At 37.0% G+C, this 24,638-nt stretch overlaps 3 protein-coding genes and 1 pseudogene across 5 annotated transcripts in view; 1 reads left to right on the top strand and 3 right to left on the bottom strand.

Annotated features, from left to right (window-relative positions):
• Nucleotides 1-24,638, bottom strand: part of LOC118740981 (mucin-5AC-like) — a 130,956-nt gene that overhangs the window by 69,165 nt on the left and 37,153 nt on the right. The window lies entirely within an intron of this gene.
• The window catches only part of LOC118740984 (trans-1,2-dihydrobenzene-1,2-diol dehydrogenase), a 151,598-nt gene that overhangs the window by 115,276 nt on the left and 11,684 nt on the right, over nt 1-24,638 (top strand). The gene's annotated exons all lie outside the window — the stretch shown is intronic.
• LOC118740988 lies at nt 11,199-12,544 on the bottom strand. Its single transcript, XM_036472765.1, has 2 exons — nt 11,422-12,544; nt 11,199-11,349 (listed from the first exon to the last, which is right to left on the bottom strand). The coding sequence occupies exon 1, from the start codon at nt 12,380-12,382 to the stop codon at nt 11,588-11,590; it is 795 nt and encodes a 264-aa protein (XP_036328658.1). The 5' UTR covers nt 12,383-12,544; the 3' UTR covers nt 11,199-11,349; nt 11,422-11,587.
• On the bottom strand, nt 19,225-20,909 carry LOC118740987 (annotated as a pseudogene).

The following is a 24,638-nucleotide window of genomic DNA, read 5'->3' as shown; positions in this document are numbered from 1 at the left end:
TACTTTTATTACTAAGGCGTCTTATAAATGCATGGCTTTTAGTTCTAGATAAATAAAAGTCAGTAAAGACAAGTCTTTTTTGTATAATTTCTGATTTTATTTGCTCAACTTCTTTTGCACCAGAGCAACTGTCAAAAATTTGCAGCAGTAAAAAGTTACGAATTGGCACAGCAATGTAAAATTTTCTCGCCATAATAAAAAAGTTTTTGCAACATGGATCTTTTCTACTAATTGACATGAAATTACTATCTCAACCAGTGTTGCCGCCGCTCAAAGAACTTTCTAACCAAGATTAGACGAAAAAGTTACCAAATGTAAGGAAAAATAACCAACTTTTTTATTGGATTAACAATTCAGGTCATCACAAATTCTTTTTTATAATACGTATAGAAAAAGTTTACAAACTAAAGAAAATCAATTTTTATTTGCATTTTTAAAAGTAAATTCTTTTAAGGCTGTAATATGTAAATACATATTTTATAAAATCAGTTTTCCCTTATTAGATGCATATGTATGTATGAATGTTAATATCTTCGTAAACATTACCACACTCTAAATGACTTTTTTAAATAAGTACATAGGTACACAGTTTCCAACTTCTTTGTAAGAATCAATGAAATACCTAATCAGCGTGAACAACCACATTGTATATATTTTAAGATTAAGATTAAACAATTAAAAATTTGACTTATTGAACTACATCGTCGCTCAGCGCGAAATACCTCGTATACGCCAAACGTAGTACCGCGTATACGATGGTAAATAAATTTTACAAAAGCGCAAAAAACCGATTTTTTCAAAACTGTGGAATGGTATTTTCACTGAATCTACTTGCTATAAGATTATTTTTATTAATCTTAACTTAAATTAATAAAGTAAGCAGTAATGGAAAAAGAATAACCAAATCCCATTTTCATTGTACATACATGACGTGGTATTGGATTCCGCATATACGAGGTATTTATATATGTACTAAGTATTTATTCATTTGAAGTAGTCTTTAGCCGACCATGTATATTATGCATTCTGTATTTTATAAAACAAATACATACATATGTAAGTAATATTAATACATTCATTCCAAATATTCTTACTTGGTTTCACTGCTGGGGCTGCCACTGCTGCTGCTACTCTCCTCAACCTCGACAGGTGTAGCTGGCCTATGTCAATTAAAAACTACGGTATATATTAAAAAATAACCTAAACGGGAAAGATCTTAACAACTTCACAGGCAAGAAAAAAATAACCAAAATTGGTTAAAAGTAACCAAAACGGCAACACTGATCTCAACGCTCGGAGCGCTGCCACTGAGGGCTTTTGCCAACTGATAAAAAAAGAGAAAATTTGGAAATACCAAACAAAAATTTTGAGATTTCTCCTTGTGAATACGAATGCCATAGTTTTTACCTGGCTCGTGGGGCTACGCAAAATTTTGACAGCTTGTAAATATGTATACACATAAAGTTCTTGGCGGTTATAAAGAGTCAAAATCAAAATGGAGAAAAGAACAAAAAGCGTACGCTAGTTGTCAGTTATAAAATAAATCAAATTTATTTGCGAATATTTGTTTATTCTATTTATTAGGGCTGTGCGATTATTCGATTACTCGAGCAAGTTGGTTAATCAATTATTCGGTTAATCAATTACTCGAGTAATCAAGATTTTGATTACTCAAAACGATAATTAATCGAGTTACTTGAAATATGATTACTCAAAAAAAATAATTTTGCTCGTTAAAAGAGTTTGCTTTGGAAAATGCTTATTTTCTTTTTTACATTCTGTATATGAAAAAAATTTTTTGTTTTAATTTTTGAAAACAGAAACGTTGTTTTCAAAGTATCAAGGAACTTTAGCTACTTTATACATATGTAAAGAGTTGAAATGTTGATTACTCATTTTACTCGAAATGTTGATTAATCATAAAGCAAATTACTCAAATATTTTTGTTTTTGGTTAATCAAAAATATTGATTACTCGAGTAACTGAACTTTTGAGTAATCATAATTTCCAATTAATCGAATAATTGAGTTATTTACTTTATGATTAATTAAAATTTTGAGTAATCAATTAATCGCACAGCCCTACTATTTATTGAAAGGCAACCACGCGGAAAAGCGTGTGTTAATTATATTGATAACAGAACCTGGCTGCTCGCACGTTGTTTAAATTCTCAAGCAACATAAAATCCACAAAAGAATACATGGCTTGTCCATCAATACGCCATGTATACATTTTAACAACACACAAAAATAGAGCTGTCGCACGAGCGTTTGTTTGGTTTTTCAACACCATTTATAATTTTCTTTTAATAAAATCACGTATTGTCAAATGCTTAAATTTATTTATCTAATAATAATGCAGCACACAACCCTGAAATCTAAGAAAGTCTGAGGAAGGCCATTAAATAGCAGCACACAACCCCGTGCCTTCCTCAGGAGTGAATATAACTACAACAACAACGACTACTACAACAACAACCCAAAAAGGTTGGTTACTGTCTATACTGTGGTTTCGACGCTGCATATTTTGCAGCAATAGAAAATGTTGATTCCCAAGTATTTTGTTGTTGCGTGTTTGCAAGTTATGCAATCCATGCAATCCGTGCTACGTGCAACGCCTTTGCAAGATTTGGAGAATACCCCTATTGTGTACGCTTGTGTATGTAGGTGCTCGTGTGTTAAATGATTGAATTATGGTTTTCGCAGCCGCTACTCATACACATACTAAGTACAATATAGACTCATGTTAACGAGTAAATTTGTGGCAGACGTCCGTCAACACAGTTGTTGTTAAGGCTGTTTTAGTTTTACTAGTGGCCGCCAAAGCGTTTGGCTGCTTTATACGCAAATTTGGTAGAAAAGGAAAGTGCAATGCATAAACGGTTGTGAATGGAGTGTCTGCGGCTGGCAAGCGTGTGTGCCTACGAATGTTGATAGCTCTCCATTCGCATGCGTACGCATTTGAAATGCAAAATGATAAGAAAAACACTTGCTTATGAAATGAAGGAAATGTATATATGTACACTAGGGTGGTCCAAAATTGGTAAAGTCGGAATTTTAACGCTCTCACTCACTAGGATTGTTCTGTATCGAAAAAATATACCGCTATTTCTTATTTTGAAATCAAAAAATATTTAGAGGTCGGTCAAAGCGCTCAAAGTTTTCCATGTATTTTACATGGAGGAAAAACAATTTTTTGTAGAAATGGTATAGAATTCTTGAAAATCAATATTTTTCGATCGGAAGACTCTGGTCCTCTTGAGGAGACTTTCAATAACAATATCCAAATGCTTATTTAACCATTTTTTAATACTAAAGATTTTTTATTTATCCCCCCATTGCATTTTCTGTGGGTTTCGGGGACGTATAAAATATAATTACTATGAAAAAAAAATTTAAATAAATAATTAGGTACTATTACTGAGAATATCCTGAAGAGAAAAAGAGTTCTACAAATTCTAAACCATTTCTATGAAAAGTGTTTTTTTTTCCATCTAAAACACCGTGCGACAGTAAATTTTACACACAAAAAAAAATCAATATATTCGCAAAACTGTGGGCCAAATATAGAAGAACTGCGTTTCCAGTTTTTCTCTCTGACCTCAGAATTTTTTTTAAAGGACTATGAAATTTGAAAAATATGATTTCTTCAAAAAAGTTTTCAAAAAATGCAGTGTAATGTAGAAAAACGGTATGGGTATTAAATTAAAGAAAAAATTCTATAGAATTAAAGCCGGTTAAATTTTTTGGTGCAAAAAAATTGAAAAAATTATATGTTAAGGACTAACATACACTCGACCACATTCTCGAAATTCATCCTTCTAACTTTATTAGCCTAAAAAATTCAATTAATTAGAAGGACATTTTTAATACCTATTCGTCCTTTCTAATCAAAAAAAAATTTTTTTCTCCTGCAAAATTTTCTCTTCCATTTAATACCCATATTGTTTGTCTATATTATTTTTGAAATAATTTTTGGAATCAATCATATCTTTGAAACCACAAAGTCCTGTTAAAAAACATCCGGACGTCAGAGAGAAAAACTAAAAAAAAACCGCAGTTTCACTATCTTTGGCCCACAGTTTGGTGAGTATATTGATTGTGTTTCGAATTTTTTTTTTGTTTTTCTCGCACGATGAAATGCAGGGAAAACTTTGAGCGACCCCTAAATATTTTTTGATTTAAAAATAAAAAATAGGGTATATATTTTTCGGTATAGAAGAGTTTTTGGGGGTGAGAGCATAAAAATTCCGACTTTACTTTTTCACATGCATTTTTCGACCACCCTAATATACACACATTCATACATTCTACTACATACTTAGGCTTAGTATATAGCTCAAGAAAAATCTGGAAAAATATTTTTCATTATTTCTGTTCCTTGAAAGAGTACTTTGCCGTTGCTGTAAATTTTCTTGAAGAAATAAATATACAAGCTTTTTTTTTTTAAATATGTTAGCTGCTTTCCGAAATCTTGATAAAAGAAAATTTGTTGGACGTCATTTGATATGAATTTTTCGTTTTTATTGAGAACTGTATACTATGCTTTCTACAAAATAATCACCCGAATCAGAGAATTCAGCGTATTTCTCCCTCTTTTCAAATCAAATTATACATACATATACATATGTACACTCCAATAATAAAAAAATCCGTACGTTAGATCCTCAACAAATTAGTTAACTAGTACTTTGTTCAAATAAAAGACTTAATCAATGAATTTTCTTGGTGAAGTTCTAAATACGAATTTACAGGTTGTTCAGGCTCCATAAAACAAAAAAAAACACTTACAATATACTACAGTTCAGTTCTGTTGTAGTACCCCGCAAAATCAAAAGACTTAAGTAACGAACTTGCTCAGAGAAACTTGCGATTGTAAGTGCAAACAACTTGTAATTACCCAGGAAATCATTAAACTTGATAAACATCGGTACTGTTTTTCCATCGGAATTATAAAATTGATTATATTTTAAGACCTCCACAAAAATATTAAGATTTACGTGAGCTGGAGCCATTTGCAAATACCTCAGCAAATCGAGTTTTTTATAAATGAAATTGGTTTTTGTAAATTATTTATAAAAAATCACCTCAGATCGTAGGAGAGTTTAAGCTTAAAGGTATGCATAAAAATATGTAAAATTGTGATTTTTGGAGGTATTTTCAAATTGGTCCTGCTCAAGTAAATCTTAACTTTTTTCCCAAAATATTTTGGCGGAAGTTTTAATATATAATAAATTTTATAACTCCAATGGAAAACCGCAATTTTTTATTGTTTTTTTTTTTGTGATGTACATATTTTATAACTTCAATAAACATAATTAAAAAAAACTTTGAGTTTTTCCAGAGCGTAACTTTAAAAATAAACATTTTTCATGCAAATTTACTGTACATTTTTTTCCCTATAAATATACTTATATTACGCATAACAGCACCAGCGAATCGTACGCATAAAAATATGTTTTCATATGCTAACTTTGTTTGAGCAATATTTTTCCAGGAATAAGCGAAATTGCGGGTGTAGCTGTCAGCAACATCAGCAATGAAGTTAACAACGATCGATTATAGCTGTTAAATGATAATGGTAATCGTGAGTAGCCTGAATGTGTTATGGTGAATGAAATAGAATACAAGACAATTAAGCTTAACTCAATGACATACATATCTGTGTACATTTGAAAGAACAACTTAAGTCTGTCTTTCACGGACAAACAAAATTGCATATGTCAACAAAACATGTTTTACCACCAAAGAAAAAAATTTTGGTATTGGAAAGAAATATTAAATTAAATTAAATAAAATGTATTGCTCTGACGGTAAAAAAGAGCTTTAACGACATATGCTATTTTGTTTGCCCGAGAAAGATAGACTTAAATTGTTTTTTCAAATGTCCACAGATATGTATGCATATTCATGCGGTCAGATTTCAATAGAGTATATCGCTAGCTTATAGTGAAAAGTTGCTAAATTCACTTTTAAAAAATAATCACATATATTTTGATTCAAGAAGCAAGAACACTTAAAAATGCATAATTTCCTAAAATACCGAACAATCCCTTTGAAGTGAAATTTCTTTAGCGGTGGTTGTTAGTAAATTGGCAAATGCAACGGAAATGATTGGGACGGACACAAGTGCTTCTTAAGTGTATGCACACAGTATGAATTTAACAGAAACGTGCCAATTAGAGGTTTAAGAATAAGATTTAGATTAAGACTAATACACGAATGACAGTAAAGGTGAGTACATACATACATGCGGAAAAGGTTAGAGAAAATTTAAAAATTAAAACAAAAACAAGATTAAAGCAAAGATGCTGATCAAGGCAAATTTAAACGCTTTACTTATACAAGGGCAAAGGTGAAGCGGAATTTGTACTAGATGAAGAAGAAAATAAACGCAAAGGTAAAAATTTAAATAAATATAAGGAAAAATATGAGGCTGAGGATAACGATAAAAGTAAAGATAAATATAAAGGAAAAAGATTAAGATAAATTAATTATAAAGAAAAGGATATACAGTCAGCGTCAAAAATATGAATACTGCTTTCCTTTGATTAAATTTTCCATACCAATTTTTTTTTAATGTTTTTATAAAAATATAGTTCATTCTACAGCAAAAACCAACAGAATCAATTTTTTCAATTTCATATTGAACTCAGGAAAATTCAAGAAATACCAAAAATTTTCATCAAAATTTTCCACTTTTCAGTTCGATTTCTTAAGGTGTCCCGAATTTATGTGTGGTGGGTTTAGGTGAGATGTGGTGAGTTTGGGGGTGGTAAATTTACCTCCTTCCATTTCATCTCACCTCAGCTCAGCGTTGAAAATCGTAAATAAATTTGATTTCTTGAATTGTGATTAGATCTGTATAAATACAATCATGAAACCCCTTTATGTTATAATGTCTTTTTTCTTTTGAAAAAATTCCGTCTTTGCGGGGGAGAGAACTCGATATTCTTCGGCCAGCAATGGCAAAACTATTTTCCAATGCCAATTTCTTGTCTACTGGGTACGATGTAAGCAAATTAACTTGTTTCTGCCAACTAAACAAATATGGCATTCTGGATCGGCCACTGGCAATCGGAAAATACTATATATCGAAATATACGACTTTTGGTTGGTATGTGTGTATGCATTTAGGCCTCTTGAGCATCTGATAGCCAACCACTTTAAGCGACAAATGAACATCTTCGATTGCATTAGCGGTAATTGTGTACATTTGGTGTGCGGCTGCTGCAGCGTACGACGACTGCCACAACTGCTTCCCCCATAATTAGTCATATTTGTTTAGCCGTGATAAGCAATGAATGAATGAATGAATGAATGTGCGTACATATATGGTCAATGTGATTGCAGCTAGCAACGCTGCGCTGGTGGGAACAACAATATGCATTTAAGGCTTAGCTGTGCAGCGGCCGGTTGGTGCAGCAGCTGTTGCAAGCGTAGCTAAAATCTATGCAAAAAGTAACAAAGTAATTCTTCTCTTATACATTATGCGATTCTTTTAGTTTTAAGCTTTACATATTTGCTAGGTAAGCCCGTTGTGTTTCGCCGAGTGCGTCGACGTCGCACTAAAGATAGTTAATAGATTTTATAATAATGCGCCGTCGCCTGCCTTCTTTCGCTAATAAATCTAACTTTCACTTTCAATTAGCAAATTTGTCATAAGTAACAGAAGCGTGTACAAATTTGTAGAAAAGCTTTGATGTTCTTTTTGGTCTGCACACTTTCGTACACACTTACTTTTGTACATACATACTTACGCATATTTGCATATCAAATACGTGCAGACTTTCGTATTTCTCTGTGAACAGCGCGTCCAGCTACAAGCACCCAATGCGGCAACGGTAATTTTCATTTCCACTTTTTTTTTAACGTTTTAACATTTCCTAAACAGTTGCAAGAAAAAAATTGTTAATTAATTATTATTTTTCGAATCTCACCCTGCAATCACCTTATTACTCGTATGTACATGAAACCTTTGGAATTTATTTATGGCTGGTTACTTTCGTTGTCTGTTGCCAAAAATCATAAAAAATCGTTTTGTAAATTTGTACGTGTTTTATATTTTTATTTTCTTTTTTGAAGTATTTTCAACATTTTTTTTTATACAATATTCCTCGAAAGTGCAAAGAAAGGAATAGAAAAATTACGCATTCTTCTCAGCTAAATTGTGGCGCGTATTTTCACTTGTCACCCGTACTTACATAGGGCCGCTAGCTAGCTAGACCGCCGCTATTGGTTTCGCTCATTTTGTATGCGTTGGCGCGCTTGCTTTGGATTAATGAGTCAAAACGCAGGTAGTAAGTAGTTAGTTACAATTGTAGCGGCTGAGGGCGCGCAATGACGGACAGTCAGGTGGCAAATGGCCAACAACTTGCGCTTGTTTCTAACCTAAATGCAGTGCGTGCTCTCGCTTTTTCACTTTTTGTTAAAGCGAGGCATTGTGAAAATTTAAAACCAATGAAGCCAAGTTCAAGTTATTGCAAACAGTTAAGAATTCCAAGCAAGGAAGGTAAGTGAAGGAATGGTAGATGGGGGCTAAAAACGTATAGACGGCCTGCCTTGAAGACGACGGCACTTTCCGATCACACATCCTACACCGAATTCGCGCTTTTTCATATGGCAGCTCTAGTAGACGTTGCAAGGCTCAACATTAGGCCTCATCACCTTATAAGAATTTTGTTTTGGCCGAACCTAGGTGTCGCTGTCTTAAAAGTTCTTTAATTTACTCACATTACAGCGGTACGTTAAGGCGGTACGAACTCAGATCTGGCCCTTAAGGTCAATAAACTTTGGTGCAAAAAATTGCCTCCTCGAGGAAAAAAAACGTAGATATATTATTGGTTGGTTGGTTGCAGTGCTTCCTAGTCGCTGTCCAAGATACAATTAGCGCGTTGTTGTGCCATTTTGAAGCACGTTCCATGGGGGGTATTTTGTCTATGCACATCCTATGTTGCTAGGTCGAACCATTTGGATTCTCGAATGAATCTGCCGATTTCGCTTATGTAGCTTCTGATAGGGCGGTTAGTTGTGCTACCAGGTGTTTGTCTAATTGTGTCTAATATTCGAAAGGCCTGGACATTCACAAAGGAAATGCTTGACACTTTCTTCGCTATCGTCTAGTTGGCAGCTGCGGAAAATCTAATTATGGGGTAGACTTATTTTTGCCGCATGTTTTCCTATGGGCCAGTGCCCCGTGATGGTTGCTACAATTCTGATTACCTCTGGCATTTATGTGCCACGCAGGTCCAAAATTTTTGTCCTGTTGTAAGTCAGGCCATAGTTTTCTCGATATCTTACAATTCTGTATATCTGACCACTTGCGTTTAGCTAGTTTAAGGAAATGCGAAGTAATCTCTCTTTGGACTATTCCAAGGGGCCACCCAGTGCCACCACTTTAGATTCATTCAAACCGGCGCCTGCCCTCACCAGCTCATCGGCCGTCTCATTGCCTTCTGTGTTCCTATGTACGAGAATCCAGACAAAAGAGACGGTAGTTGACTGAGACACTGAATACAGCATCACTTCATTGCCTAACTAGCTTGGATTTGGGTACACGACTCGGATTTACGGGCTTCAAGGATCCCTAAAACTTCCGCTTGGAAAATGTTTGCATCATTTTCTATTCGCATAGACAGAGGTACACCGTCGGTGTATAGAGAGATCGCGTCGCGGTATTTTAACCAGTCCCTTCAGGATGGAAATAACACTTGCATGATACAGGTGAAGTCCAAATTGCCTACCATATAGTCTTTCGTCCTACTTAATTGCATTTGATTTATAAGAAAGCCATGTCCGTAGTGCCTAGTCCACCAAAGGCCTGACTCTCTGAGTCTGACCGCCGATTTCACAGTCACTTCTTTTAGGTGTAGAACAATAGGGATTAAATTGAGCATGGCATTTAGCGCTTCGGCCGGGCAGGACCTGCTACTTCTGCGATTGTTGCCCTTATTATGCTTCTTAGTTTGCTGACATATTGTTTGCTTAGTCCGGGCCACCGTATGTTAGGATTGGCCTTATGGTCGCAGTATACATCCATATCACAAGTTTTTGTAAATAGGATTTCGCTAACGGTTAGGATGAATGGGCCTGTAGCTGCTATTACAACATAGCAGTGGTAATAGCACACCGCCCAATATTTTGGTGTTTCGCGATTTTTCCTTTCTAGCTTGGGTATAAGGGTACATTTACGCTTCTGCAGCTTTTAGGAATGTAGAACAAGGTTATAGTAGCCTTAAACTTGGTCTCTAGGAATGGGGCTATCTCCGCCTTGACCCTCTGCAGCATTATTGGGAGAATGCCATCTGGTCCAAGGGATTTGAAGGAAGGGAAGCTGTTGATAGCGCAAACAATCCTTTCGTAGCTCACGATCGAGTTCAACAGTCTACTGCTTGAAGAACCGGGTTCGATTGACCCTGGCGTGGATGGATGTCGAATACATCCCGGGAAATGAAACTTGACTAACGAGTTTAAAGAATAACTAGCTGTATTCGTTCTCATTTTCTCCCTTAATGAGTGTGATATTGGTGTGTTCTTTCGATAGGATTTTGTGGGCCTGGCTGAGTTTTTAGAGTTCTCTACGGAAGAACAGTATGATTGACAGGATTTAGTTTTAGATTTTCTCAATTCTGTTTTATATGATCTTAAGGCGCTTTTATAAGGCACTTCTAAAGCAATCATTGAAAATTTTCCAAATTTTATCTCTTTGCGCTTTGAGATCCCTAATCCATCAGGGTGGGGATTTCTTTCTACCGGTACTCACTGGAGTTCAGCTTTCAAACGCTTTCTTCATAACCTTTGCTACTTTATTTACTCTATTATAAGGTCCTCAACTGTAGTGACAATTGTGTTTAATGGACCCTTACTTAATTTACGCTTAAGTACAACACACATATATCTTTCAAAATTAGTCCTGTGGAGGTTTCTGTATTTTGAGGGGGTGTTGGAAATTCCGTGAAGATTAAAGGGGATCAGACGGTGATCAGACATTGAAGGCCTATCAGATACTCTTCACTCTTCTACAGACACGCTGTCGTTCTCTGACAACTGCGTTAGATCCAGCACCTCCTCTCGTCCAGGAAACCGGTTTTAACTCGGGGAATATAAAGGTAGGTAGGTAGGTGTATTACCGCTATTGCAGATGCTTAAGTTACTATTTAATAAGAAGTGTAATAGAGACTCACCTCGAACGTTCTCGGTAGTACTACGCCAGTCTGGACAACAATGATTTGTCTGGGGTTTTTGAGTATTATATCCTTGATTTTGGTTGGCGCCCTGTCCCTATAACGGGCCATTTATGATGCAACAATAGGCTGTCCGGCGGTCTCCAAAGTAACAAGTGTTGTGTCTGCTGTGCTGAAATTAGAAATACATTTGTATTTAAACCGTTCTTGACAAGAATACAGGCCGGCGATTTACCCACCTTGTTCTTATTGTAGAGTTGGTAGCTCTTTATATTTAGTCCCATGACTGCCTCGTGCTTGACCAAGGACTCTTGTATTCGGCTAATGTCTATATCCTCCTCACTGAGGAGAACAGCTAGATTATCTGTGGCACACTGTGAGTGCTGCAGCTTTATTTGGGCTAGTTTAACTCTCCGGTTTAGGGTCATCCGTCAGCTTTACACGCATGCGAAGCTCACCAGCTCCATAAACCCGCATTATGGCCTTACGGATACCAAAGCGAAGCCGGTAGTCTGCCTTTTCTAAGGCTTCTAAAGATTCCGTACAAATGGCTAGCATCATGGGCTTATTTGAAGGCTTCCTCGGCTCTTCAACCTTTATAAGCTCCCATTTCTCAACCGCAGGTATATCTTTGTTCTGCAGCTTAATACATCGCAGCAACTTTTCGCCTAGTTCGTCCATCGGCGGCAGCCAAATGCGCCCACGTGGCCTCCTTGGAATGTCCTTAGCTGTTATCAGCTTGAGCTTCATGCCGACAAAAGTGTCGCTGATCTTAGCGACGCATACAGCAAGGAAGTCCAGGGAGAACTGGCCCGCGCACTTGACTACCCGGTATCCCCGTAGGGATTCCGATGAGTCGAACTCTGGGTGAGGACCATCGGGGTTGTCGAGTACGTAGTTCATTACGAGGCTCGACAGCTTCACTTCAATCTCCACCCATTTCTGCTGGACTGCTAGCGGTGCCCTGCTATTTTCGTCAATAATCGCCGACTGTAGGTGATCTCTGGCGACGTAACTAAAATTACGTTGCTTCAAGGGTGTTGCGGACTCCGCATAACCTGATCGCTTGGCCTTCTTTGTAAGGGCCCTATGGGCGCCCTCATTATGAGAATGGTTCCGTTTTTTTGCTTCGGTGGCTGCACGATCTGTCTGCATCTTTTCGTACGCTTCCACTATTTGCATATACCTTGCCTTGGTCATCCGGAGTACTACGGCAGGCACTTCCGGTGCTATCTTTGACTATTTGCAGAGTGGTGATACTTTGTCTGGCATCTGCCACCCTGCTGGTTTCTGGTGCTCGTACAACTGGGGTACTATGGCTGGCGCCACCAGGAGTACTTGCAACCATCAAACCTGTTTGCGGGGATTTGAGGAGCTGATCCTCTCTCTCTCTCTCTGAAGTCTTCCTATTGCAGTCCGCTTGTACGCTGTTGACGTTGTTGCTGTTGTTGGTTTTGTTGTTGCTGTTCTTTTTGTTCTTTATCCATATGTGATCCCACGAGTAGGCCGGAAGGGTTTAGTCGCTCGTCCGCAGAGCCGGGATGCGAGGAGAAGGCACTTCTTACAACCGACCTTGCCCGGGCATCGGAGGGCACCGTTCACGACCAGCCATTGTTTTACTACCCTCTGGCCATTCAACCATCGGCACGGTTGCCTATACACCTTGGCTTGGGTAGTGTTGGTACGGTAATCCTGACATTTTCGCATTCAGCAATACAAAAACACTCCAGCTTGGATTGTAAGGAATATTTCCGACGGTTGCAATACCGGGCTTCCCTCTTAGTTCATGGAGGCATGATACAATTCACGCTGTGAATTATACCATAACACCATTTAAGCCCCCTCGCCACGGCAAGACGACCAACGCTGAGGAGGAGATATATCATACTTTAATATCCGAAAAATGCAAAAGGTGAAATAGCTTTTCTTAACTTGCTTAGATTCCAAGGTATACGGGGAACCTTTTTTTTGGTACGGTCTACAGCATTTAATTTTCGGCTTTTCTCGTCCAGCCCATTGTTTGCATGACGGTAATGCCAGGTTAGATCTTCCGGAGCACATCGGCCAGCCGGCCAAAGGCACCCTTCCCATTGAGGTTGCGGACATTCCAGGTGCATACACTCAAAACTTGGTCCTTTAAACGTTTGCCGTGGCCGTTATCAAAAGAAGGGGTTCTCATCCGACCCATATTTTTTTTTTTCTTTCAAAAAATTGTTTTACCTTGCTGTTCGAAAGCTCAGCGCATAAGCCATTGCTGAGTGTAAGATTTCTACCCATAGGATACTTCATAAGCTAGACCTCTAGCCAAATAATCTGTCGCTTTTGTGATTCAACTCTACTCCTTTAGTTGCACCTAATCGTTGCTTTGTGAGGCAATTTCGAGACTACAGCATTCTGGGGATTGTAGGACTGCACGGAGAAGAGTAGAGGGCACAATATGTAGATTCACTAGGTTGCAATGCATACCTCTACCATTCTACTAATATTGTCATCCAGAACGGCCAGATTGGGCACAGCCCGGCACTTTATTCCAGTAGCAGTCTGCGCATCAGCTTGTCGATTCTTATCATCTCACATGAGTGTAGGAAGGTACTCCGCTATCCAGCATTCGCAAAAAGTTGTCCTTCAGTTGACGGGCGACGCTCCACTGCAGGTGTATTACACAACTGTTGATTAGGTTGTAGTTAGTGACCACTAAGAGAATACTTGAGTTGACGGCAATCTCATGGGGCGGTCCATTATATGACTATGTGAAGTGCCGTCGGGTCGAAAATGGCCGCCCCATGCGCTACTATTCATCAGTCTATCATGCTGTACAACCACCGCAGGATATAGGGGCTGCAATACCATGTTTTTCGAAGAGTTTTCTGCATTAAAGTTCTTGCTGTTTTAATGATAGTGTTTTCGTCGTGCTTCTTCCATAAAATTTTGCAGTCAAGAATGACCTTTAGATATTTCTACGGGCCACATTTCTATTTCTATCCCCCCCACTGTTATAGGATGAATTCCTTGAAGATGTCTCCTTCTGGTGAAAGCGATGATGGCTGTGTGGTTGATATGCAGACCAACTGTGCCGCACTATCTCATGGTCAGACTAAGTCGGCATATCCTTAGCACATTATGCCATTATTAGATACTTAGTATCTCATGTCGTTTTGCGGCCTTCAGGTTTATGTTTTGGTTTCCTACTGCCATTTCCAACAGTCTGGTTCATAGCATTTTCACGATTCATCTACGGATTAGGGCAGCTCTCCCCTTTTCTCCATAGTTCTGCCGAAGGCTGTATGTAAGGTGTTATCATTTACTCCTTTAATGTCTAGAAATGCACAAAATGCTACCTCACCTCCACTAAGTGCATGCCGTATTTTAGGTTTTAATTGGAACCGTGCTCTACCCGCTGATCTACTCGTGCGACAGGCGTATTGTACATGGTGTAACGGCATTATCATTAGGGAGACTGCGTAAAACATTCCCCATCGCCTTAAGGTCTAACGATATTAGGCTGATCGGATGAAAAGATGTCGCCAGAGTATAGGCTTTTTTAAATAGCTTGGCTAAGGCTCGCCTCCTTCCTTTTGGGAGATATTCCAACGCTATAATTTGCCACATTGAACTTGTTACTATCGAATGTTTTGTCCGGCTCAAAACGAACCTATTGCCCATCGTGCACACGACCAGGCTTTTCTACCTCTCAGTCTTCCGCGGTGACCTTGTATCTGTCGTCTATCGTCCATCGAAGTGACTTGTCACAAGAGCTAAATACCTTTCCTTCTCGCTTTTGGTGTAGCTGTTGTTTGGGAGTTTTATCGCTCTTTGGCTTTCAACTGTTCCTCACGCTTGTTCAGTCTGGTTGCTTCCAGTGTAGAGGAAATACCTTCATAAAATTTCCTAAAACAATAGGGGTATTCTCTGAGTCTTGCAAAGCCCTTGCACGGTGCACGGATTGCACGGTTTGCAAAGCTGTCCCATACGAAAACCGGTTTTAACCGTGCAATCCGTGTAATCTGTGCACCATGCAAGGGCTTTGCAAGACTCAGAGAATACAACTTATCAATTTGTTGTAGGAAAGCGGAAAACTAGATCTAGTGAGGCCCCTATCTATTTCTGTTTTACTGTTTCATCAGTAGCCGGAAGATCAAATGAAAAGGTGTATGTACATGTTTTATATGAAAAAAAAGCAATTTTTCGTAGAAATGGTATAGGGGTCTTGAAAATCACTATTTTTTGATCGATAAAAAAACTCTGTTTCTCTTCAGAAGACTCAATAGTAATACCCAATTGTTTATTTTACCATTTTTAATACTAACGATTTTTTTACGGGTCCCCCAAACTATCCTCAGGATAAACCGAGTTTTCCGATCGAAAAATATTGATTTTCAAGAATTTTATACAATTTCTACGAACATTTTTTCGCATATAAAATACATGGAGAACGTTCAGCGCAAAAATTTTGTGTTAATATTTTATTCAAATACTGCTTGTATTTATCAAATATATATTTATTTCAAACTTTGTACAAAAATTATAATTCTGCAAAACTTTATCAAAAATTGCAAACTTTTCAATACGAAGAAATTTCTAGTATGCAGTTTCATAAATTATTATTATATAATAATGTGCAAAGTCTAACAATCTTAAAATTCGCGTTGATTTTTTTTGCCGGCGGTGCTAAGCATTATCTTCCATATAAAGTACTCCATGCTTCTTTCTATCAGCGCGAATTTTAAGACAATTAAAATGTGCACATTATTATGCTAAAACTGAATGCGATATAAAACTGCATAACCGAAATTTTTTAGAAAATCTTTCTAGAAAGTTTGCAGTTTTTGATAAAATTTGCAGAATTCTTAGAAATTTCGTACAGAGTTGAAACTTAGATTATTATGGTGTTTGTTAAAATATAAGCCATATTTTAGTAAAAAACAAACAACAATTGCGAATTTTTAAAAAATTAACCGTATACTAAATTTTGTAAGTGACGGTTAATTACCGTTAATAATTAATAAAAAGTTTAATTGAAATGGTAATGTATAAAAAACGTTATTTGCTTATACATAAGTATGTACCCTGCAAACAAAGGATCCCGAAATCTTTAGGAGTATCTCATTTCTGTAACGATTTTTTTACGAATATTAAAAGATTATTTTCATTGCTTTACCGATTTTTTTCCGAAATTTCGTAAAAGAATCGAAATGTACACAGTTTATTTAATTTTAGGAAGTTCGGCAAAAAATTGGATGAGATCTTAACGAATTCTTTAAAATTTCTCTACAGCTCAGAATACCCTGAAAAAATGGTTTGCAGGGTACACACATGTGTATGCATGTACATATTTTGTATAAAATTTTAGTGGTATGAAAAAAATTTTCAAGGAAAAGTAAAATATGTATATTTTTTTATTTTAACATGTAAGATGCAAAATTTTCACTGTTGCGAACTGCAGCGAAAGTTTTAAGAAAAAGATAAGTACAGAAATGGATTTTGCATACCGAAAAACCCCTTACAGCCATGATATATCAAATTTAAGCACTTCTCTACGACACTACAGCAAAATGCTAAGTAAAAGAAACCTATTTTCGCAATTTGGCAAACTCCAAATTGATTTTAGACCCTTGGTTTCTTCGGGAAATTTGCGTAGAGCTACACGTAAAGTCCTCCCGTGCTATACGCTTTTAGTCGAAAAAAATTCACCCGCCCTAATGTACATACATGCATATCGTTAGCTTAGAGTGAAAAGTTGCTAATACCCAATTTAAAAATTTTACAGGAGAGGAAAAAAACTTCTTACAGCCACTTTCTTCAAGTATTTCGCAAAATTTTTAATACATTTTTTTTTTGTTTGAAGCAAAGCAAAACTTGATACGAATGAGAGGGATTCGATCTATTTTGGCCTTATCGAGTAATATTAAAATACATATTATTAAATAAATTACATATATGCATATGTAGTAAAGATTGCATTACTTTCAAATATATATCCTAACATTTACTTTCCATTATTAGGCGTCGCAGCCTTGGCGGTGGCGTTAAAGCTCAGTTAGTCTAGACTTAACTTACCGTAAGAAATCATCAATGATTACTCAACACGTCAACTTAAACTAAGAGCGGAAATATTTTTTTTGTATATTCTTTTCCAGCTGTTTAACAGTTCGCCGCCTAAAATGCCGCATCAAAAAAATTCATGCAAACCAAAATGTTTGCTTTCATTTATTTTTAAGAAATACAAAAACGAGAGTCTGGCAAGTTTAATTCTCTCACCGCTCCCAATTTCCGTAAGACCGTAACTTAGAACCTAAAATCTACAGGTTCTTAAGTTTCTTACGGTAAGTTAAGTTTTAACTAACCGCCAACACAGTTTCTCATATAACAGGTTGCCCAAAATATTAAGTTAAGTTACGGAAATTAAGTCTAGACTAACTGAGCTTTTACGCTCGAACTGGGCGTCTACGCACTACAGTTTGCATTTTGGGTTTTTGGACACGCACCACACAATGTGATTGCGTGGTAAGTGGGTTGGTGTTGACGAGGAGGCGCATATTGTAATGGATTTCGGTTCGGGCCATAAGGCGGAAATAATGCTTAGCAGCACAAAACGACTCGACAACAAGGCGGTGATAAAATGCAGCAAAGGCAGCATAACTGTGAGTGTACTGCGCTAGATTACTAGTGTCCGGTGAAAATAATATATGTTGATGGCGAGGAAAGACAATTCCCCTTGCCTAAAAGTGACCTGTCGACATATCGTCGTATGTTGATTTCGGTAGGTTGTGGGAAATCGCGATTGAAGTTTGGAAGGCAATTTCTCAAAAACGCGAAGACAGATATTCCCCAAAGTGTGAAAATGTTACTAGTTCACAAATTTCTTAAATTATTTATGTTTTAATGTTTAATCTTAATTAGCTTTGAGTTTATAAAGGGGTTTCTTTAGTAAAATTTTGTCGTAAGCGTCATTTGTCCACAATTTGGCAGCCACTTTGTATGAAATACGACAAAATGTGATCAAAATTTCTACTAAATTAACGACACTTTTTACTCAATATCTCGGAAACAAAAGGAGATATCCCAAAATGGAGAACGCCATTTTTAAGATATTGATTAGTTAAATATGGCTGCATCACTAACTACCCTGCAGTGAAAAGCCAAACCAGTTAGAAAAAATACTAGTTCATTAACTATTATGTGCCTACCAGTTCGACAATTTCGAAGAACTTAGGCGATCAGCGACATCTGCCTTTGAATTGCCAAAGCCAAAAATAAAACGCAATTAATTGCTTTTCTTACAAATGTCGGCTGTGGCGTCACGTGAAGACTACTGGTTCTGGTTCTGAAATCGCAGGTTCGAGGCCGCTTGGAGGTGGTTAAGATTTTTAAAGTTAAATAAATGTAAGTAAAAATAATTTATTCAATTTATAAATAAATAACAAATTTGAAAATCTAATTGCATTGCGAAAAAAGATTTAGGAAGAAATATAAAAACAAAGAAATTAAACAAAAATATTTTTTTTATTAAATTTAAAAATTACAATAAACAGCATAAACAAAAAAATAAATTTATAAAAAAATAAAAATAAAATAAAAAATAAAAAAAGTTTCCCTGCGCCAGGATTTGAACCTGGGACCTCAGGCTAACCATGCGAGTGCTCTGCTCTGTCGGCCATTGTGACTGCTGGAGCGTCGCGAGCAAAAAGGCACTCTTATGCTTTTCACGGGGCATGAATTGGCAGACTATCTCATCAACTGGTATGATGCTACTAGTATTTATACTAGTAGATGCTGATGCATAGCCCGACAGTTGACATCTCGTAGGACATCGCAATGTTAAAAATACCAGTCGCTAACATTGAAAAAGGATAGAACGTGAACTAGTTCGGCTGAAACGCAAACCGGTAGAATTCTAGTTCACAACTAGTAGCTTTCCCTGCAGGGTAAATTTTTACTAAATTATAGAAAAAAATTTTAGTCAATATATCGGAAACTAAAGGAGATATCTGAAAACTGATAACACCAATCGAAAGACCTTATTTCAAAATATATAACTGCATCTAGAAAAAAAATCGTCAAAATTGCGCTTACGACAATCTTTTACCCAGGCGACGATATGTACTTTCCTAATCGGCTGGCATTGAGTTTTGAAGCAGAGGAAGTACGGCGTTGGAGCGTAAGACGCAAAGTGAACTTCTCAATCGCAAGGAAAGCCTGTTACTATCGTCTATTGAAGATCAAATTCGGAGGAAATCGGGCGTCAATTATACGGAGGATAATAGAGTGAATTAGTGCTAAAAGTTGACGTACGAAATTACCTGAAAGTGGGTACCTACATCCATTTATATTAAAACTAGAAAGAGTTATGTTTAGCAATGCATATGTACGCATGTATTTTTCTTAACGCTTTTTATATTCCAACTCATCCTCCCATTCGTCCTCGTCATCTTCCGTGTCTTGTTGCCGATTCAGCTCACGTTCAAAGAACTCTTTGAATGCTTCAAATTCCGCCAAACTGACATGACAGACCTTGGTAGCAAACGCTTTCTCTGATGTGTTAGTTATTTGATAAAGCCGCGGTTTTTTCGACGGCTCATCGGGATCCACTTTTAGGGGACGCGGCTTATCTCATCTAGCGATTTTGACAATGCTTCTGATTTTATGATTTCAGGCACTTCAACCCGCATTACATCCTTAAGATACTGCACTTTTTCTTCTATACGCCGCTCATGCTGTTCCAGTTAATCGGGACAAGTCATTAACAATTTCCAAACATTTTTGTTAGTACCCGCAAATGACTTCAAGTAGCCCATCTGTTTTCGCAGACGCAGCTCATCGGACACATCCAAAAACTCTGGATATTTTGTTAAAAGCAAAAACATGAATTTCTCACCGAATTGACAGCTGCGCCAATGTTCAATTGCATCAGTTATACGTTGTGTAGGGCGTGAGAGCACCGCTGGATTGCCGATGACAATGCGCAGAAAATCGCTCGTTTGCAAACCGTGATTCATAAAAGTCTCGTGTGCTCGTTGCCTTTGGGTGGCAGGTACTCTAGCCAGCAATGGATTTAACTGCACCGCCTCGTTAATATGTTCTTGTTCCAAGACGGTGTCGTTGGCCGGTGCTGTGGCTACGGAGCGGTACTGTGACAACTGACAGCGGGTGAGCTAAAGCAGAAAAAATTAGTTGGTTGCCTGCTTATTCTAAAGTTCTTGGCACTTACCTGCCCATTTCTTTGAATAAATTGCACATTTTGATTGAGTTTGGAAAGAAACTTTCGGATCATTTAGTCTGTTCGTTTGAACTTCGGACTAAAACCTGTGGAACTGTCAAGCTACAATTTTACGCTCTCAAATGAGAGTAAAAGGAGAACAGATGCAGAAGTGCATAGGAACGCAAAAAGCACTATTTCCTGTAAAAACGTCAGTCGGTTTGTTTACATGTCATTTGTACAACACTGATTTAGCTGAAATATCACTAAATAATTATTAAAATCTATACATATTCAAATATTTCGTTGTTTACTTCCATTTTTTAACAAATAAAAGGTTCTTTGCTTTCACCGCTGTTTGTTTTTGCAAATCAGCTGTAACTTCTGACTAGGGACAGTTGCTCAGTTACTCTCTCAAATTTGTTCCCACTTACAGGTTTTATGTCAATAGGAACGACTTCCTGTAAGTTCTGACTAAATCCTGTAAACCGGACTGCTATTGGAACAGACTAATTACGTTGAATTGTAAAAATGCGGCGAATTTAACAGCTGAGCTCCAGAAATACCGTATCTTAGGGCTCTCTCACACGGTCAGTAATTATCACGATACTTGGATGGCGATCCATATTGATGGATTGATGGATCGCGCTACATGTTCAATATTTATCGCGTCAGTATGTGCATAATTTTTATGCTGAACGCTTATTATGGCGCAAGAAAATATTTTTATTTTGTACGTATAATTTACAGATAATACATTCCACAATTATTTTAAAATTTCCAACGTTAACCTCGTGCTAGTAGTATAAAATTAGTGCTGCCAACCCCAATAAGAATGATTCAAATCGTTTTCGTGAGAAACGATCGTGATACTGAGCTTGATAACCCAACTATTGATAGCTAGAACCATGATAAAAATATAGTAAGGTAGAACCGCTGAGAGTCACTTTTAAAATTCTTGACGTTTTCAAACAATTTAATTTTTAAATTTACTCACAAACTCACACACACATTTTCATTTTCAATCTCAAGCAACAACAATTTCGAACAATTTCAATTTTTTATTTTCACTTTTATATGATTTTAAAATGTTGGTAAACTTCAAAAAAAAATCATGGCCGACAAATTGAGAGAACGGTTCAACCTTGCTATGTTTTTATCATGGCTAGAACCATGGTGGAATAATACAAGGTGTTGGATATTGACAGCGTTCTCGCTCTAATCCGCCATCTTGGCTCCCTTAGCTATATCGGTGTTTCCCTCTTGAAAAAACTACATTTTATCGCCTTTAAAAAAGTACTAAACTACCTCATTCCCTATTCCAAAACTGATTTGCAATCACTGAACAATTCTTTGACATTTACTCTATTCTTATCGTTGGCAACTGAAAATTAAATTAGAAATTTCAACATTAATTCGGCAAAAAAACATCGGTTTAGAGTTCTCCCCAAGGATTTGTAGTTATTTTGGTCGGTGCTTCCTTCCGCTGCAATTCCGTCTGTGGTTCACTGCCACTGGCCTTGCTTTTTCAACGATATAACTGTTTTCTTGGTAAGTTTAGATGGAAGATTTACCCAAGAACTACGTACTTAACTATGCATCTATTCCCCAGTGATTTTTGCTGCTGCAATCCCGTCTGTGGTTCACTGCCACTGGCCCTGCTTTTCCAACGATATAACTGTTTTTTTGGTAACTTCTACCGCTAAGACTTTGTTGCTTTTTCCCTTTTCCCTAAAAACATAATAGTGCTACAAAGCTCAATAACAATATGGAAATGTTAATAAGCCACAATAATATTGACAATAAATAAGATTTCACTACGATTGAATTTTCTATTAGTAACAGGGTAGTTATAGTGAATGTTTTATTCGATAACTAAAACTATATTTGATGTTTGTAGCGATAAAAATATGCCTAAATCAGCCAAATACCCTATGTGGGTCGGCTGAATCAGTAAAACGTGACAGTAGTTGACTTTTGAGGTTAATATATCGGTCTTGAGTTGGTAAGGTTTATAAAACATCCGCAGCTTCCTTTAAAGCATCGCTGCTAATTGCTGAGAGGACCAGATTATATTTACCGACATAAGATGTGGTCTTGTACGACTGAAAGGTGGCCTCAATTTGTAGAAACCATTTGTCTGGCATCTCAGTTCAGAACGGTCGCAGCTTGCATTGCGATGTAAGCTCCACATCTTTAGCTGGCATTTTGTTCGATGAAATATTCTCCCCATCCGTCGATGCGCCCTTTTGTCGATTCCGTCATGTAACGACTCGGGGTCACCACTAATTTTTTGGTTTTGGAAGTTTGACTATAATTATAGGACATTGTGTTTAATAAACTAAATTACCATTTATTGCATAAGTACTACGTTATATATACTACTTTCGCGAATTTAGCTTATCATAATATACCGTTTGTAACTATTTATATGCAAAATTTTATATGAAAAATAGTACCAAATTTCGTACTACTTCGCAAAGCGGGCTTTTTTTCTTCCCGTTTCTCTCGTGCTTCCATATTACAACCTTTTGTAAGGGAGCTGTCGACATGAGCTGTCACTACGTACAACACCTTGTATAATTCCACCATGGCTAGAACCATGATAAAAACATTACAAAGTAAATTCATTCTCTCAATTCGTCGGCCCTGATTTTGTTTTGACGTTTGCCAACATTTTAAAATCATATAAAATTGAAAATAAAAAAATTAAATTGTTCACAATTGTTGTTGTTTGAGATTGAAAATGAGAATGTGTGTGTGAGTTTGAGTTTTGATTTTAAAATTATATTGCTGGCAAACGTCAGACTGCCTCTCAATGGTTTTACCTTGTTATGTTTAGAACGTTTATAAATGAGAAGGCGCATTTTCTGTGTGAACCACACCACACTTCGGCAAATTTACCATAGTTCAACGCAAAATGAAAAAATAAGAACGAAACAGGTAAGAGGAGAGAAATGATATTAATAAGCACCAGGCAGAGGGGATGCTTGCGGAGGCGAGCGTGTAGCATAGTTCAAAGCAAAACTAAAAATAAAAACGAATAACCAAAGAGAACAGAAATCTAATAAGCACTAGGCAGAGGGGATGCTTGCGGAGGCAGGCGCGTGCTTGTGTCGGATCAAAACAAACTCTAAAATAACAGCCCTATTCCGCCACACTGACAAAACTCGCCGCGATGACAATTGATATAAAAATGACAATTGCAGCTTTTTGGTATTCGCAGCAAAATTCAAAAGCTCGAATCATGCCAATTGTCATTTTTATTGTCATGACCTTTTGGGCAGGTGACAAGGCAAAAACATATGTTTGTGTTGATATAAAAAGTGCGACGATTTAATAAATTTCCGTCCGTGGTCCCCTACTTGTTCCAATTACATCCACATGTACTTTTCGTGCTCTGCAGCGTATCTGATAATGTGTGTATGCAAATGTATTCATGCATAAATGAAAGATATAAATACGTACATATGTATGTATGTAAATATACAAAACTTATATCTTTCCACTTTTCTACGGAGCGGGTGGGACCACGCATGGCGTTTAGGCTGTCAGCCATCTGCGTCCAGAGCGATTGCATCAGTTTTGGGGAGCACGGATTATTTTTTCCTTTTTGCAGTTCCGGATGCCCCCTACAAAACTGCACATAAAATTGCAGCTGCTCCTGCGTCGTTCGCTCATATTTTGCACGTCTAAAATGTTATAAATATACGAATTTATCTATTTCACACAAATACTCACTTTTCTGGTGTTTCACCGCTCATATTTTTTGCAAATAATAGCGTTGACCAGCTGTTTCTACAACAATGAACTTTTCACCATGCATGGTAAGTTGACAAAAGCTTTTCGCCTGTCATTTTTTGTTAGGAATGCCAACGTGCAACGACAATGACAAAATCACGACAACGAAAAATGATCAATTGTCATTCTGTTGCAAAACCGGAATAGGGCTGTAAAAATCGAAGTCAGACCGACAAGTGTACATTTGCTTGCTTGCCGAAAATATGATATTTGCGTGAAATCGATTTGCTGATTGCAAATTGATTTTTGCAAACATGTATGAATTTTTCTGTTTCAGCTAAGTTGATAAGATTTTCTAAGGGAATTTTTTTGACTTTTTTCCGCAATTATATAAAGTCATGTAAAGTGGACCTTTTTATGAAAACTATTTTATTATTATTTAATGAAACATATGTATGTATGTATGTATATACCCACTAGAACCTGAAGGGAGATCTCCCTATGTGAGGAATAAAAGAG

Source organism: Rhagoletis pomonella, unplaced genomic scaffold (genome assembly GCF_013731165.1).
Source record: "Rhagoletis pomonella isolate Grant_MI unplaced genomic scaffold, Rhpom_1.0 Rhpom_scaffold_00006, whole genome shotgun sequence".
NCBI classification, from domain to species: domain Eukaryota; kingdom Metazoa; phylum Arthropoda; class Insecta; order Diptera; family Tephritidae; genus Rhagoletis; species Rhagoletis pomonella.
This window is presented reverse-complemented; position numbering and strand designations above follow the sequence as displayed.

Coding starts and splice junctions, on each gene's coding strand:
- LOC118740988 (XM_036472765.1), bottom strand. CDS start 12,382: ATGACCAAGGCAAGGTATATGCAAATAGTGGAAGCGTACGAAAAGATG.